At 42.6% G+C, this 17,143-nt stretch overlaps 1 protein-coding gene across 1 annotated transcript in view; it reads right to left on the reverse strand.

Annotated features, from left to right (window-relative positions):
• Window positions 1-17,143, reverse strand: part of LOC126355140 (insulin-like growth factor-binding protein complex acid labile subunit) — a 110,837-nt gene that overhangs the window by 39,313 nt on the left and 54,381 nt on the right. Inside the window, exon 3 of the mRNA XM_050005327.1 lies at window positions 14,213-14,606. Coding sequence (XP_049861284.1) covers window positions 14,213-14,606 — 394 coding nt within the window. The remainder of the gene's footprint in view (window positions 1-14,212; window positions 14,607-17,143) is intronic.

The raw sequence follows: 17,143 nt of genomic DNA on the forward strand, positions 1-17,143 counted from the left end.
AACATGAAGAATTGAGATCAATCATTCGCACCTTTTATATGTAACTTAAAATAAAACCAGTCGTATTTTTATATTTTTGAGCCGTCGAAGTGATTTACTTACTTTAATAGGCGGCTGATAAGGTTGGAAGATCGCTTTAATGATATCTAGCACATGAAGACAAAATGTTGAACATAATGTAGAACGCCGATACACAGTAGATGATCAAATGCTGGAAGCTAAAATTATTTTATCATTTTAAAATGTAAGTGCTTTATATACAGTATATGAGGACGTTGATAATTTCCTTTGAGTTTTATTTATCAGCGAACCTTATTTAAAATCTCTGCTAGCTCTGAAAGCCATACATATCATAAAAATGGTTGTACGTATATGCTCAAAACCTCCTCCTCGTAAACTATTGGACCGACTTAAACCAAACTTGGTAAACATATGGCTTAACTGCCTGAAACACTCGCAGTGGAGTAGGAACTACCCACCTATCAGAGTTCAGGAGATATGACGTCATAAACAACTATCTGCGTGATAAACTATCGAAAATTCCATGACGTTTAAATTTATTGTTTCCCTGCTACTGACTATTCGCAATAAATTTCGCAGACAGTATTCACATATGTCGCTAAATGCACCAACGAAATTATACCATACCTACCACACACAATTCAGGAGAAATAACATAGCAAACATTGAGAATGAAGAAGTGCTGCATTGTTAATGGCGCTTAAATTCATTACTTTTTTGCTACAAACTCTATTCGCAACACATTTCGCATACAGTATCTACACTACTGGCCATTAAAATTGCTACACCACGAAGATGACGCGCTACGGGCGCGAAATATAACCGACAGGAAGAAGATGCTGAGATATGGAAATGATTAGCTTTTCAGAGCATTCACACAAGGTTGGCGCCGGTGGCAACACCTACAGTGTGCTGAAATGAGGAAAGTTTCCAACCGATTTCTCATACACAAACAGCTGTTGACCGGCATTGCCTGGTGAAACGTTGTTGTGATGCCTCGCGTAAGGAGGAGTAAGTTTCCGACTCTGATAAAGGTCGGATTGTGGCCTATCGCGATTGCGGTTTATCGTATCGCGACATTGCGGCTCGCGTTGGTCTAGATCTAATGATTGTTAGCAGAAAATGGAATCGGTGGGTTCAGGAGGGTAATACGGAACGCCGTGCTGGATCCCAACGGCCTCGTATCAATAGCAGTCGAGATGACAGGCATCTTATCCGCATGGCTGTAACGGATCGTGCAGCCACGCCTCGATCCCTGAGTCAACAGATGGGGACGTTTGCAAGACAACAACCATCTGCACGAACAGTTCCACGACGTTCGTAGTAGCATGGACTATCAGCTAGGAGACCATGGCTGCGGTTACCCTTCACGCTGCATCACAGACAGGCGATGGTGTGCTCAACGACGAACCTGTGTGAACGAATGGCAAAACGTCATTTTTTCGGATGAATCCAGGTTCTGTTTACAGCATCATGATGGTCACATCCGTGTCTGGCGACATCGCGGTGAACGCACATTGGAAGCTTGTATTCGTCATCGCCATACTGGCGTATCATCGGCATGATAGTACACGTTTCGGTCACCTCTTGTTCGCATTGATGGCACTTTGAACAGTAGACGTTACATTTCAGATGTGTTACGAGCCGTGGCTGCCGGCCGCCGTAGTCTCGCGGTTCTAGGCGCTCAGTCCGGAGCCGCGCGACTGCTGCGGTCGCAGGTTCGAATCCTGCCTCGGGCATGGATGTGTGTGATGTCCTTAGGTTAGTTAGGTTTAAGTAGTTCTTTGTTCTAGGGGACCGATGACCACAGCAGTTGAGTCCCATAGTGCTCAGATCCATTTCAACCATTTTTTTGAACCGTGGCTCTACCCTTCATTCGATCCCTGCGAAACCCTACTTTTCAGCAGGATAATGCACGATTCATGTTGCAGGTCCTGTACGGGCATTTCTGGATACAGAAAATGTTCGGCTGCTGCCCTGGCCAGCACATTCTCCAGATCTCTCGCCAATTGAAAACGTCTGGTCAATGGTGGCCGAGCAACTGGATCGACACGATACGCCAGTCACTACTCTTGATGAACTGTATTATCGTGTTGAAGCTGCATGGGCAGCTGTACCTGTACATGCCATCCAAGCTCTGTTTGACTCAATTCCTAGGCGTATCAAGGCCGTTATTACGGCCAGAGGTGGTTGTTCTGGGTATTGATCTGTCAGGATCTATGCACCGAAATCGCGTGAAAATGTAATCATATGTCAGTTCTAGTGTAATATATTTGTCCAATGAATACCCGTTTATCATCTGCATTTCTCCTTGGTGTAGCAATTTTAATGGCCAGTAGTGTACATATCTCGCTGAATGTAGCTGCACAACTATGTCATTGTACGCTACATAGTTCAAGAGACAAGAAGTCTTAAACACTGAGATGCGTGAAAAAATGTCACATCATGCATGAACTTTCTATACGTCATTTATTCTTTACTACCAAGACACTCCTACAATCGAGTCAGTTTAAGCACAGCGCTTTTGGCGGTTTTCAGCTGCGAACCGCAAAAGGCTGTAGGCGAGAACAATAGTTGTCTATAGAGCAATAAAGGGACGTTGCCATGGAAACGTTTACAAAAACTGTATTGTAGACAGGTGATGTAGATGCGCATATCGTACAGAAACTGTTCCATAATACATGCAATTTTTTTTTCGGTATTGCACTACAAACACATTTCATTTTAAGTTCTCGTTTCTCATAGAAAATTGCCAAAATGAGTACTCGAACACTGACGGATTTTCCAGCTAGCATAATAATAAAATTCTGAGCAAGTTCCATTCTTTAATCTGTTTCTTTCATTTATCCACTATGCCAAAATTAGTGAAAAATACGTTCAACAGCTGCATCAGCCGTCGAAAGAGCGCAAAAGTTTCCAGCAGTTTCCAGAAATTTCTATGCTTTCTGACGCTGAAATATCACACCCATTTATCCAAAAAAAATGGTTCAAATGACTCTGAGCACTATGGGACTTAACTTCTGAGTTCATCAGTCCCCTAGAACTTAGAACTACTTAAACCTAACTAACCTAAGGACATCAGACACACCCAGGCCCGAGGCAGGATTCGAACCTGCGACCGTAGCGGTCGCGCAGTTCCAGACTGTGTCGCCTAGAACCACTCGGCCACAACTGCCGGTACCCATATATCAATATAACTACAATTTCGAAACTTATGTCTCCGCCGGTTAAATTGTAATTGGCCTTTAAGTTCGTTTCTTCTTGTTTGAAGCACTTTGAAGAAGGAACATCTCAAACATTAATTTTTTCTTCAGAATTTTAGCACGGTGACTGGGAATGGGAAAAAAAAAACTACGCAGTACAAGGGAATTATGCGAAATGGACGGAAATCGATAGATGTGATGTACACATATAGACATATTATTACAATTTCAGAAAAGTTTGACTCTATTTTTTAGAGAAAAAGCTTAGAAAATTGGTCTTTACTGGTCATCGGAGCTCAGTTCGAAGCGGGACTCATCACTAAAGACAATTCTATTCCAGTCAATCAGATTCCAGTCCGAAGACGTGTCCGAAGACGCCAGGGACAGCAGTAGGATATCAACCTGAATGTCGCCTGCCGTATATCCCGACAACCAGAAATGGTGGTCCGGGAAGCCATTTCTTTTCATAGCAGGATATCTCTCATTGTCATCTGAAGTAAGCTTGCAGCCAACGTTACTTTGACGATATTCTAAGCCCCTTTTGTTGCCCTTCATGGCATTTCATCATAGGCTTACATTTCAGCAAAATAATACCTGCCCGCAAACAGCTAGAGTTTCTATTACTTGTCTTCGTGCTTTCCAAACCCAACATTGGCCAGTAATATCGCAAGATCTCTTCCCAACTGAGAACGTTTGGAGCATTATTGGCAGGGCCCTATAAACATCTCTGGATTTGACTATCTAACACGCCAATTTGACATAATTTGGCACTACTTCTCACAGGAGTATATCCAACAAGGCTATGTACCAATGCCAAAACGAATAGCTGCTTGCATAAGGGGCAGAGGTGGGGCGAAACTTTACTTACTTGCTCAATTTGTGGAGGGCTCTTGAACAAATCATCCAATATTTCTAGAATTGTAATCATTTTTCTGTACACGTACGTCTCATCTACCGATTTCCGGCAGATTTCAAGTGCTTTCTCTTCCTACTCCTCTCGAGAGACACCGAAAGGCTTCAGCTTTCAGCAAAGGGAGCTGCGTTGCCACAGGAAATGGTATACCACACGGCTATACACTTGGGCTGAACGTAGAATCACCAAAACAGATTGTAATAAACATTCAATTGTGTTTCAAGGTTGCAATAACATTAATGACAATAACACTAATCATAATAAAATTCCTCAAAATCGATGACACCAGAGATTATTCTTAAACTTCTCAGGCGCCGCTGGGAGGAACGTTCCAAACTTGCGCATATCCTCGACTTCCTGGACGCTTGGGGTAAACAGGATCTTACAAAATGCATGAGTAATGATTAAATTTAAACTGTTTGTATTACTACTGCGATTAACTGGGTGATGCCACGCAAGACAGACGTAACCCTGTCTTCCCAAGCTGGCCACTTCAACCTGTAACACTGGAAATGCATATCCTCCTATTTCCATCTATTGTACTATAATTTTTTTTCCTTATTTTGTTACCTGAAAATATGACATTTCTGTGTCTTTATGTATTGTAACTGTTTCGGTATTTGTATATATATAGGGTGTTACAAAAACGTACGGCCAAACTTTCAGGAAACACTCCTCACACACAAAGAAAGAAAATATGTTCTGTGGACATGTGTCCGGAAACGCTTACTTTCCATGTTAGAGCTCATTTTATTACTTCTCTTCAAATCACATTAATCATGGAATGGAAACACACAGCAACAGAGAACGTACCAGCATGACTTCAAACACTTTGCTACAGGAAGTGTTAAAAATGTCCTCCGTTATCGAGGATACATGCATCCACCCTCCATCGCATGGAATCCATGAAGCGCTGATGCAACCCTGGAGAATGGGGTATTGTATCACAGCCGTCCACAATACGAGTACGAAGAGTCTCTACATTTGGTACCGGGGTTGCGTAGACAAGAGCTTTCAAATGCCCCCATAAATGAAAGTCAAGAGGGTTGAGGTCAGGAGGGCGTGGAGGCCAGGGAATTGGTCCGCCTCTACCAATCCATCGGTCACCGAATCTGCTGTTGAGAAGCGTAGGAACTCTTCGACTGAAATGTCCAGGAGCTCCGTCATGTATGAACCACATGTTGTGTCGTACTTGTAAAGGCACATGTTCTAGCAGCACAGGTAGAGTATCCCATATGAAATCATGATAACGTGCTCCATTGAGCGTAGGTGGAGGAACATGGGGCCCAATCAAGACATCACCAACAGTGCCTGCCCAAATGTTTACAGAAAATCTGTGTTGATGACGTGATTGCACAACTGCGTGTGGATTCTCATCAGCCCACAGATGTTGACTGTGAAAATTTACAATTTTATCACGTTAGAATGAAGCCTCATCCGTAAAGAGAACATTTGCACTGAAATGAGGATTGACATTGTTGGATGAACCATTTGCAGAAGTGTACCCGTGGAGGCCAATCAGCTGCTGATAGTGCCTGCACACGCTGTACATGGTACAGAAACAATTGGTTCTCCCGTAGCACTCTCCATACAATGACGTGGTCAACGTTACCTTGTACAGCAGCAACGTCTCTCAAGCTGACACTGGGGTTATTGGTTATTGTCAACTGCACGAAGAACTGCCTCCTCCATCGCAGGTGTCCTCGTCGTTCTAGGTCTTCCCCAGTCGCGAGTCATAGGCTCGAATGTCTCCGTGCTCCCTAAGATGTCGATCACTTGCTTCGAACGTCATACTGTCGGGACACCTTCATTCTGGAAATCTGTCTCGATACAAACGTACCGCGCCACGGCTATTGCCCCGTGCTAATCCATACATCAAATGGGCATCTGACAACACCGCATTTGAAAACATTGCACTGACTGCAAAACCACGTTCGTGATGAACACTAACCTGTTGATGCTACGTACTGATGTGCTTGATGCTAGTATGTAGAGCAATGAGTCGCATGTCAACACAAGCAACGAAGTCAACATTACCTTCCTTCCACTAGTCCAACTGGCGGTGAATCGAGGAAGTACACTATATACTGACGAAACTAAAATGAGCTCTAACATGGAAATTAAGCGTTTCCGGACACATGTCCACATAACATCTTTTCTTTATTTGTGTGTGAGGAATGTTTCCTGAGAGTTTGGCCGTACCTTTTTGTAACACCCTATATATATATATATATATTATTTGTATTTTTACGCTGGGTCTTGCCTAGGGAAAACTATGCTATCGAACGACTACATCGGTAGCTCGTGTGGAAAAACAGTGTTTAGGATCTTTGTTAGTGTTCACTCTGCCGCGTGGAGCGAGGACAGAACAGTGTCTGGCGGCAGTAAGGCGGTGGAACAGGTGTGTTGTGTGACGCTCCCGCGAGTTGCTGCGCTTTCGGGGTTTGGCAGCATGTAATTGCGCTCGACTTGCTATGATAGTTTGTGACAAGGTGTCGCGGACGGGGAGCATTAGCTGGCGCACATCAAGAGCCCGTTTCGCCTGGTGACCGTGTCGAGATGAAGGCGCGCCAACATCCAGCTTCTGCAGCAGCGACGGCCGACAATGTGTGACTGTCGCCTCCTCCTCGGTCGACGACTTCGAACCTTCAATCAACCAACAAGGAAGACTAAAAGCACGTAAAGTTGTAGAACTGTATGGCAGACCTCAGCATTGCAAACCATTCCATTAGCAAAATACAGCAACTTAGCATGAACCTTCGTTGCTCATTGTCACAATTGCACTACCTTTTACGAAATGAACTCGAGTGTCGTTGAAATTCAAACGTCAGCATTAGAGAAATATCATTCGATTTCACAGTTTTAATTTCAAAGTTCGGTTAAGGTATTCATAGCTGTCTACAATATTTAGATTTCACAAGCACAAATTAAGAGTGCGAGTTTTGTTACCATATTTTAGCTTACCTGTGACAGCAGCTCGGCTTGGTACGTACTAAATTTTACTATTGTTAACTGTTCAGAATCATTAAATTCAAGTTCAAAGTTAAATCTCTTATCTCTAAATCCCGTAGATTCAAGTAGCTTTTGAAATGATTGTTGAGGTAGCCCAAGACTAACCTTATTTTATTGAATTTCGTAGTGCTTCAGAAACAAAGTTCACTCTGAATTTCAGTCACTAAATTAACTTTCAATTTTCCGGTTTTATTAATTCTTTTGCTAAATTAAGTCAGAGTGTAGCGAAATTTATTACTTCTGACAGACATTCAGTTTTCACACAACACGTGTCAACCTTCAGTTGCCACGCTTTTACTGCTTAATATATGTGCACTAATCTTTCATTTTCAGTTATTATAGTAGTTGTCCATAGGTCTGGCGACCGTAATTTTTCCCAAATCTCAAATATCAAATTAACGCCAAGTAATTGATAACGTAACGACGGCACATTTACTTTATTTATTAACTTTACTCCTTTTCGAAATTAATTTCCACCTATTTCATTTGCATTTTTCCTTTGATTTAGATGTAACCCTTTCCTCCCTCTTTACCGACAGATTAACTTCGGTGAAGATTGCTTTTCCCAAATTTCCATTAGGTACACGCGGTTTAATTTTTCACTGTCATTAAGGTCGATAAGTGAGGGTGAGGTTACACGTGGCGACCGTGACAGGACAATCTTCGGATTTGAGGTTGTTCTGGACACGAATTTTGCATTGTGCAAATCTCGTAACAAAGTACTGGTTACGAATAGGTCGTTACGTTAGCGAGAATAAGTAGTGGGAGGAATCCTAATTAGATTTGAGATTTGTCATTTATATTGAAAATTTGTAAAATGAGTGGAGACAACAATTACCAGAATTTGGTAGTCTTGGGTACGGAACAATCGATCGAACAGTGGGAAACGCCCACCGCGGAACCCATTGCTCAGGGGCAGGCGGCTAGCATGAAAGACGCGACCGCCGAAACGCAACAAAGAGCGGAAATGGAATTCCAAACTTTAGAAAATGTTTCGGAAGCGGAAATTAAAATCAAATCTGAACCAATTGATGAGGAATACGGGGGTACAATTAAAGAGGAACCAGCTATGGAAGTAAAACCGGTAGTTTCCGGGAATTTAACTGATTTAATGAATGTTTTGGTTAACGAAATCAACAGTCAATCGGCAGAAATTAAACCTCAGTCTGCCAAGCAGGAAGCGCAATCTGAAAAAAATTGACTGGAAGCTAGACAATCAGAACAAAGCTATTAATGTTGTTAACAACAATTTTGTAGTTGTTAACACAAAAGTTGATAAAATCGAAGAAGATATTGTTGTAATTAATACCAAAATCGGTAATATTAAACAGGAAATGATAGGCGTTCAGGCGGAAATTGGGAACATAAATACTCGTTTTGATTCCGAAATTAGCAGAATCGAGAAAAGTGTAGGAGAAGCAGTTGCTCCGATCATCGAGAATAAGGTGACGGAACAAATTCAATTAGTGAAAAAAGAGTATCAACAGAAGGTGGAAACTTTCAAGGCTTTAGTGTCCTAAGTAGATACTAAAGTGAGGAAGTAGTGTAATACCTGCGAAGAGAAAAAGAGGGAAGTGGAAACAATTTGCGACAACCACTTACCAAGTAATAACGAGTGTCGGAATTAGAAAAGAAACTTGATGAAAAACAGAGCTATGTGCCAATCTATGCACATAGTTCGGAATTGTTGACGAAAGAGGAGCAGTTCGTCCCCTTAAAGGCGGTATACACGCGACGGATTCCATTAAAAATTGTGAAGGAGTTTTACCCAGATCATGGACTAATGAGAGAAAAATTGATACAGTTATTGACATCTTGGCTGGTGATGCCAAGAGTTGGGGCTTAAACCTCGACATCATGAACCTGACTTTCGACGAGTTTAAAAATTTGTTTCTGGCTGAATACTGGTCAGAGCAAAAACAACAAAGTATCTGGCGCGAATGTGTCGTATCGAGGCCTTTCGATGCGAATTTGCGTGGCTCGATAAAGGAGTTTTGTGAGGGCTGGATCCGCAAGCTGGAATATTTGCGTGATCGCCGCACGGAATCCGAAATAGTCTGGGAACCCTACAAGAAGCTTCCAGATGATACAAAACGCTACGTAGGAAGCAATTACAGGACAATCAATGATTTCCTGGAAAGAGCTGAGGACGAGGACAATTGGCGCAATAATCGCGACAGTGGTAGAGGCCGTGGTAACAACACCGGGTACCACAACAACCACAACAACGATAACCATGGGAATAATGCACACCGCAACCATGGCAGCAATAACAATAATGGTTCGGACCGTAATAACAATCGGTACAATGCAAATAATGACAGGAATGACGGAAACCAGTATCATACTAACGTGATACGGGCGTCACAGAATAGTAATAACGCCAGAGGGTGTGACCAGTCGCCTCAGCAGCATCCGGGGAGCAGATCTGCTGGGACGAGACAGGGAAACCATTAGCCGCGCCGGTGAGGGGCCGACCGGGCGTGGAGAAATTTTGGCGGCCCAATAACAGGAGAAAACCCAGGTGTCGTCGTTATGAAAATTCCGTATGGAATAATCAACGGCGGGAGAGTGGGCCAGTCTTAGGAGAAAGGAGTGCGCCCACAAGTAGTAGATCAGCTGTAGACACGGCAGTAGAAAATACATTCACTGTCAGTGAGAACAATTTAAGTAGTGTTCCCGAAATCGATTATAAAGTGGCAGCTGTAACACCCACAGCGGAACCGGAGATTGAGTTTAAGAATGATTCACAAGTGTTTAGAGAAGATCATATGTCGGATAAAACGTCCTTCATCGAGCGAGGGGATGCAGAGAGGGATGAGGTCTGGTTAAGGCAGTTCGGTCGCTTATACGACGAACTAAGAGATTATAGGGGCCTGTATGGGAGAAGTGTTTATGGGGAGCGCGTGCAGGATTTGCCGCGTCTCGTCCCGGAGGAAGATATTGTTTGTGAAGTGATAGAAAGTTCTGGCCCTAACCGGCAGACTTTGCCAGAAATAGTTGATGTTAATGGGGAGCACGAGCAAGATTCGTCGTGTTTCGTCCCGCAGGAGTTGGATGTTGAAGTAGTAACGGAAAGTTCTGGCCCTAACCGGCAGACCTTACCAAAAATTATAGTCGTAGAAGTGGCCGACCCATCCGACGCAAAACTCCAATTTAAACATTGCGAAAGTATTAAGGAGAAAGATTACGAAAATTTTAGTGATAGCCTGACACTATTGGTAGAAAAGCACGTAAATTACAGCGTGTATGAGGTTAGAGCTGGCGTTATACGGTCAGACGGTAGCAGTGTGGGTTGCGGAGATACAGAGGAAGTAATTGCAAATACTACTGGGCACATTTCTCCAGGTATATTGGCAGATGAGATCAATCTGGCCAAAGAGGAATCAACGAAGGTGACAATTAGTGAATTGATAGCAAAGCAACACTCACTAGTTGACGAGTTGCAGGAAAAGGTTTCGGTATTGGAAGAGAAGCTACAGACTAAGCCTCAGGGCAAACATGTTGAAATTAAAACTGTATGTGAACAGAGGCTGAAAAAGCCGCCAGATAAACCGGATTTAGGATCAAAGCCGGATGGTTTTCTCCGGAATGACCTGGATATAGACAAGGATTTATTGTGGGAAAATAAAGAAACAGTCGAGGATAAGTGTAGACAGATAGTAGTGTCTGTTAATATGCACGACCTACAACTAAACCGGTGCAGAATTGAGTGCTGTATCTGGGAAAATATTTGAGTTACTTTAAGACAGACCTGGTATCGTAGTTATGCCAGTAACAGGAGTGAAAATTATCGATGCTACTGGGAAGGCCAGAAAACCGGTCACAAGACAGATTTTTGTCTGCTTTGAGATATGTGGGGTACGATTTGTACAAGAGTTTGTCGTCGTGCCAGACTTAACTACGGAAGTAACTATCGGGTTAGATTGGCTATTAAAGTACCGTGCAGTGATTAATTGCGAAAGCAAAACTTTGACATGTACGTCACAAGACAAAACAATAGTAATTATTTTTGACGAGGCAGGAGACGGTGTGCATAGGCAATACCAGCCTATACACTTTGTTAACTGGCCGGATGCCATTGACATAGGCATGAATTTGAACTACTGTAACGGAAGGAATCTCGGCATTGACAATGGTGTAGAAAGTGAATTGGAAAGTATTGTAGACGGTGTGCCAAACGTAACACGCGAACAAAGATGAGGCCTGTATGAAGTAATAATGAGGAATAAGAGTGTGTTTTCAAGTAAAAATTTAGTGGCAGAGATAATCAAATTCCCTCCACGGATTGACATAAGTATTGGTGTGAAAAAACATCGTTTGCGAGAAGTAATGAAGATAAAAGCCGATGTTGGCATGCGTCGTCATGACGCTAAAGCGCGTTTTGCTAAGTTTGCAATCGGAGACTTAGTACTTGCAGAAGCTCGTGAGAAATCGAACGAGATAGACAATGAAATCTCTAAATTTAAGTTTGTTTATAATGGACCATATAAAGTCATTAGTATACCTCACACAAATGCTTGTTGCTTAGAGTATCCAAGCTCTGGAAAACTATTAGGTATACAGAACATTGTAGATTTGAAATTGTAGCAACTTAGGATTGATTGATTCCACAGAATGGTTAATTTTTTACAGTATGTAAATATAGAGTGTAAGATTTAACGACTTGCTAGAATGCCATGCTTTTGCCTGACCAAGAGGACATTAAAGACATTGTAATTAATAAGTAATTAATTTTGATTAAATGATTTAAGAGTAACTGATTATTAATCAATTGAAAAATCCAAGCTGCTAGTTTAAGTTTTAGCTGAGTCACAGTAGATTAAGGACTGTGAATATGATTTTGTAACTAGCTGTAAGATTTTATGAATATGTGTTTTACTAGTCATTGCCGATGTACTTAGACGCTGTTTTAAGTTTCAGGCTAGTACATGCGTGTGATGATGGACAGTGTTGAGTTATCCACTGTGATATTATTAATGGACTCCTTGAGATTACTCGGGAGTGATTTTTTCCGAAAGAATTCAATGAAAACGGGCGTTCTGGAAATGCCGTTACACAAGCGAGTGAGATCAAGCGTGCCGCACAGGCGGGCGCAACAATACTGGCGAGGCGGAGCCGCTGTCGGCTCTTGTGCTGCTGTCGGCATTCTTTGTACTTGCGGGTACGGAAGGCGGAGCTGTTTTTCTTCCAGGACAGCTGATGTGAAAGAATTCTGCTGTCAATATTTATGTTTTTTTCGATCTGCTGTATATTATTTTCTTGTTTAGCGTTAAGTGCACTCTCATGACAAAAATATTGTGAAAAGGTTATATGAAAAATGTGTATTCTATGTAATTAATTATTAATTTGCGTATTTTGATGTAGATGTTTTTATGACCATGTACTCTGATTAATTTTGTAAATAGTATTCCATTTCTTGATACTGTTAGGAATTGTTTCTGTTTTCTATGAATTTTAATATGTTGATAGCCTGTTTCCTTTTGTGTAAGATGACAGAGAGGAATAAGGTTAGGAGTGTCTCCACTCAATTATTATGGTCTAAAAATTGGTTTATGGTTAATTAGCCTAATGCTAAATTTTCTTGATATTTTGAGCATGTGCATTTCCGCTGTAGTTTTTTTTTTCTTTTTGGGACATTTTCTGAGTCTGTTTAGGTTACACGAACATCCTCAGCCAATGTGGGGCAAGTGTAACGCCGGAAATGTATATCCTCCTATTTCCTTCTATTGTACTATAAATGTTTTCCTTATTTTGTTACCTGAAGATATGACATTTCTGTGTCTTTATATATTGTAATTGTTTTGATATTTGTCGCTTTCGGGGTTTGGCAGCATGTAATTGCGCTCCACTTGCTATGATAGTTTCTGACACGGTGTCGCGGACGGGAAGCATTAGCTGGCGTACATCAAGAGCCCGTTTCGCCTGGTGACCGTGTCGAGAAGAAGGCGCACCAACATCCAGCTTTGCAACAGCGACGGCCGATAATGAGTGACTGTCGTCACCTCCCCGATCGACCACTTCTAACCTTCAATCAACCAACGAGGAAGACTAAAAGCACGTAAAGTTTTAGAACTGTATGGCAGACCTCAGCTTTGCAAACTATTCCATTAGCAAAATACAGAAACTTCGTTGCTCATTGTCCCAATTGCACTACCAAGCAGGGTACCTTCGTTTTCCGAAATGAACTCGAGTGTCGTTGAAATTCAAACGCCAGCATTAAAGAAATATCATTCCATTTCACTGTTTTAATTTCAAAGTTCGGTTAAGGTATTCATAGCTGGCTACAATATTTAGATTACACAAGCACAAATTAAGAGTGCGAGTTTTGTTACCATATTTTAGCTTACCTGTGACTGCAGCTCGGCTTGGTACGTACTAAATTTTACTATTGTTAATTGTTCAGAATCATTAAATTCAAGTTCAAAGTTAAATATCTTATTTCTAAATTCTGTAGATTCAAGTAGCTTTTGAAATGATTGTTGAGGTAGCCCAAGACTAACCTTATTTTATTGAATTTCGTAGTGCTTCAGAAACAAATTTCACTCTGAATTTCAGTCACTAAATTAACCTTCAATTTTCCGGTTTTATTAACTCTTTTGATAAATTAAGTCAGAGTGTAACGAAATTTATTACTTCTGACAAACATTCAGTTTTCACACAACACGTGTCAACCTTCAGTTGCCACGCTTTTACTGCTTAATATATGTGCACTAATCTTTCATTTTCAGTTATTATAGTAGTTGTCCATAGGACTGGTGACCGTAATTTTCCCCAAATCTCAATATCTAATTAACGCCAATTAATTGATAACGTAACGACCGCACATTTACTTTCTATATTAACTCTACCCCTTTTCAAAATTAATTTCCACCAATTTCATTTGCATTTTTCCTTTGATTTAGATGTAACCCTTTCCTCCCTCTTTACCGACAGATTAACTTCGGTGAAGATTGCTTTTCCCAAATTTCCATTAGGTACACGCGGTTTAATTTTTCACTGTCATTAAGGTCGATAAGTGAGGGAGAGGTTACAAACCAGTGATTCGAGTGAGGGTACAGACCTGAGGACAGTGAGTGCTGGCGTTCCGCTGAAAACATCGGGGCCCAGACGTGTCACGTTAGTGCGACTCAGATCCAGAAAGGACAGGTGGGCCGCGTTCAGAAATGTTCCGCTGGACGGCACCAACAGTGGGTTGCTGCTCACATTCAGCTGCTTCAGCTTGGGCACAGCGATGAACGCGTCCGGTCGGATGGAGACGATCTCATTCCCGTGGAGATCGAGAACTTCCAGCTCCGGGAGGTCCGTCAGGCCGTCGACAGCACGCAGGCGGTTCTCCTTGAGACGCAGAGTCCAGAGGCCGGTGAGGTTCCGGAAGGTAGCAGGCGGCACAGTAGAGATGCCACATCGGCTGAGTTCCAGAATCCTCAGGTGCGGGGCCACCAGAAATGGCCCCCCTGTGACACATGTTACACACTCATAAGCAGACACGACGTACATGATTTTTCTTCTTTTCTTTGACGCGGAAAATAGTCCCTATGGTCAATGATAATGTAAATGTTTGTTAGTCACACCATGAGATTCAAATCGTTCAAATGGCTCTAAGCACTATGAGACTTAACATCTGAGGTCCATCACTCCCCTAGACTTAGAACTGCTTAAAACTAACTAAGGACATCACACACCTCCAAGCCCGAGGCAGGACTCGAACCCGTAACTGTAGCAGCAGCGCAGCTCCAGACTGAAGCGCCTAGAACCGCTCGGCCACACGACCGGCACGCTCAAAATGATGATCGCCAAATATGGTATGGTTCAAACAAGTGACCCCTGTCTGGGATGACGGGTATAAAAAGGTGGACCCGCCACCAAGTTGGAGGACAATACGATAGGCGTCTGTGACTTTACCCGTGTGTTGCTCGTTGCCACGCTGCAGACTTAGAATAGTTAGAGATGCCAGAGTGGTGCCATCAAGAAGGAGATAGGAGCGGTTTTGCTGGCAGCTGGCTTGAAGTTTCCACAGCACACTCATCTTCAAGCTGTAGAAGAAAGAGCAACACTTGCTCATCGAGGCCGCATGGGGTAGCCATGCGGTTTAGGGCGTCTTGTCACGGTTCATGCTGCCCCTGTCGGAGGTTCGAGTCCTCCCTCGGGCATGGATGTGTGTGTTGTCCTTGGCGTAAGTTAGTATAAGTTAGATTAAGTAGTGCATATGCCTAGAGACCGATGACCTCAGCAGTTTGGTCCCATAGTCGTTACCACAAATTTCCAGTTCGGTTTTCGAGAATGTTGAAATAAACCTCCTAGTTCATGTTCAACTAATTACAGAAACGCAGCCGGGTGAAGTCGTCGACAACCTTCGATATTTCGACAGGTGACCATCCTGTCGTTTTCAGGGCGAACCTGCAACAAGTAAGCGCTGTACGAGAGAATTTAGAACCTCGGTTTTCAGAGCAGTTCCAGAAAGACTACACACACTCATATACACACACACACACACACATACACACACACAAAGTACAAAACACTAGGGCCATCATAACGAAAGGTACCCAGCGCTAAACGTTATTGGTAATGGAAATTACTGACGTGGGAATTAACTCTGTACTTCTGTTTTTGACACGGAATACAGATTCCAAGCAGAGTTTAAGGAAAAAGCTCCACCTCTATTTACAATGAGGCTTGCTAATTTTATTTAATTACTTTCTTAATAACACTATTCCAATAGCTGAAAGTGCATGGCAAAATCTCCGTGTTGTTGTATTTCATAGGATGGCCGGAGCCACGACAATGTTCTGCAATAGCCGATTTGCTTGGCTGTTGTGATTGTGTTCAGTACACCGGTCCTCCACGGTCATGATAATCAGACGAGCATATGACAGGCCACAACTGCAAGCAATACGACACATACCCTCCTTACGCAAACCAAAACCATCTTAAACGGAATATAAAAGGACCCTAATCTTAGATGGAGGCGGAAAACACATTTTCCATCATACTGCCGCAAAATACGACCAGTCTTGTTGGAGATTTTCCCCTAGTAAGGTACGAAGTACGTAGACCTTGGTACCAACTCGATATTATCGTCATTCACCGTGTGCACCTTTGGTCGATATCGCAACGCTCGTCTAATCTATCTTAGCTGACAAACTCTCAGGGTCTGAAATGACGTGGGCCCAGTGAACCAAAGTACGAACTAGCTCTTCACACTGAGCCGGATGGTGACAACTATCGGCCCACAGATGCAAGTCATTGTGAGTAGGTTTCCTATAGACAACCTTCATCCTGACCAGCACATCAAGGAAGGGAAAGCAGCCGTCCTTTTCGACCTCTATCATGAAACTAATCGGGTCGATTGCATCAGGATATTCTCAAAGGCATTCAAATTCTCACTGTCAGAAGACCAAACAGCAAAAGAATAATCTAACCAGACTGTAAGGCAATAAAAACGACGCACCACGAAGTAATTGTCCGAAAGGGACGGAAATCAATAGATGTTGTTTACATGTACAGAAAAACAAATGATTACAATTTCAGAAATATTGGATAATTTATTCAAGAGAAAAAGTTTCACAAATTGAGCAAGTCAATAAATCTTTGCTCCACGTCGAGTACTTAGGCAAGCAGTTATTCGACTTCGCTTTGATTCATAGAATAGTTGGATATCCTCCTGAGGAATAGTGCCAGAATGTCCAAATGACGCATTAGATCGTCAGATCCCGAGATGGTTCGAGGGCCATGCCCGTAATGCTAAAGACATTCTCAATTTTGGAAGATCCGGTGACCTTGGTAACCAAGGTATGGAGTGACAAGCACGAAGGCAAGCAATAGAAACACTCACCGTGTGCGGGCGGGCATTATCTTGACTTGCCATGAAGGACAACGAAATGGGGCGTATAATGTCGTCGACGTAACGCTGCGCTGTAAGGGTGGCGCGAATGACAATTAAGGGGTCATGCTGTGAAAAGAAATGGTACCCCAGACCATCATTCCTGGT

Source organism: Schistocerca gregaria, chromosome 3, assembly GCF_023897955.1.
Source record: "Schistocerca gregaria isolate iqSchGreg1 chromosome 3, iqSchGreg1.2, whole genome shotgun sequence".
NCBI lineage: Eukaryota > Metazoa > Arthropoda > Insecta > Orthoptera > Acrididae > Schistocerca > Schistocerca gregaria.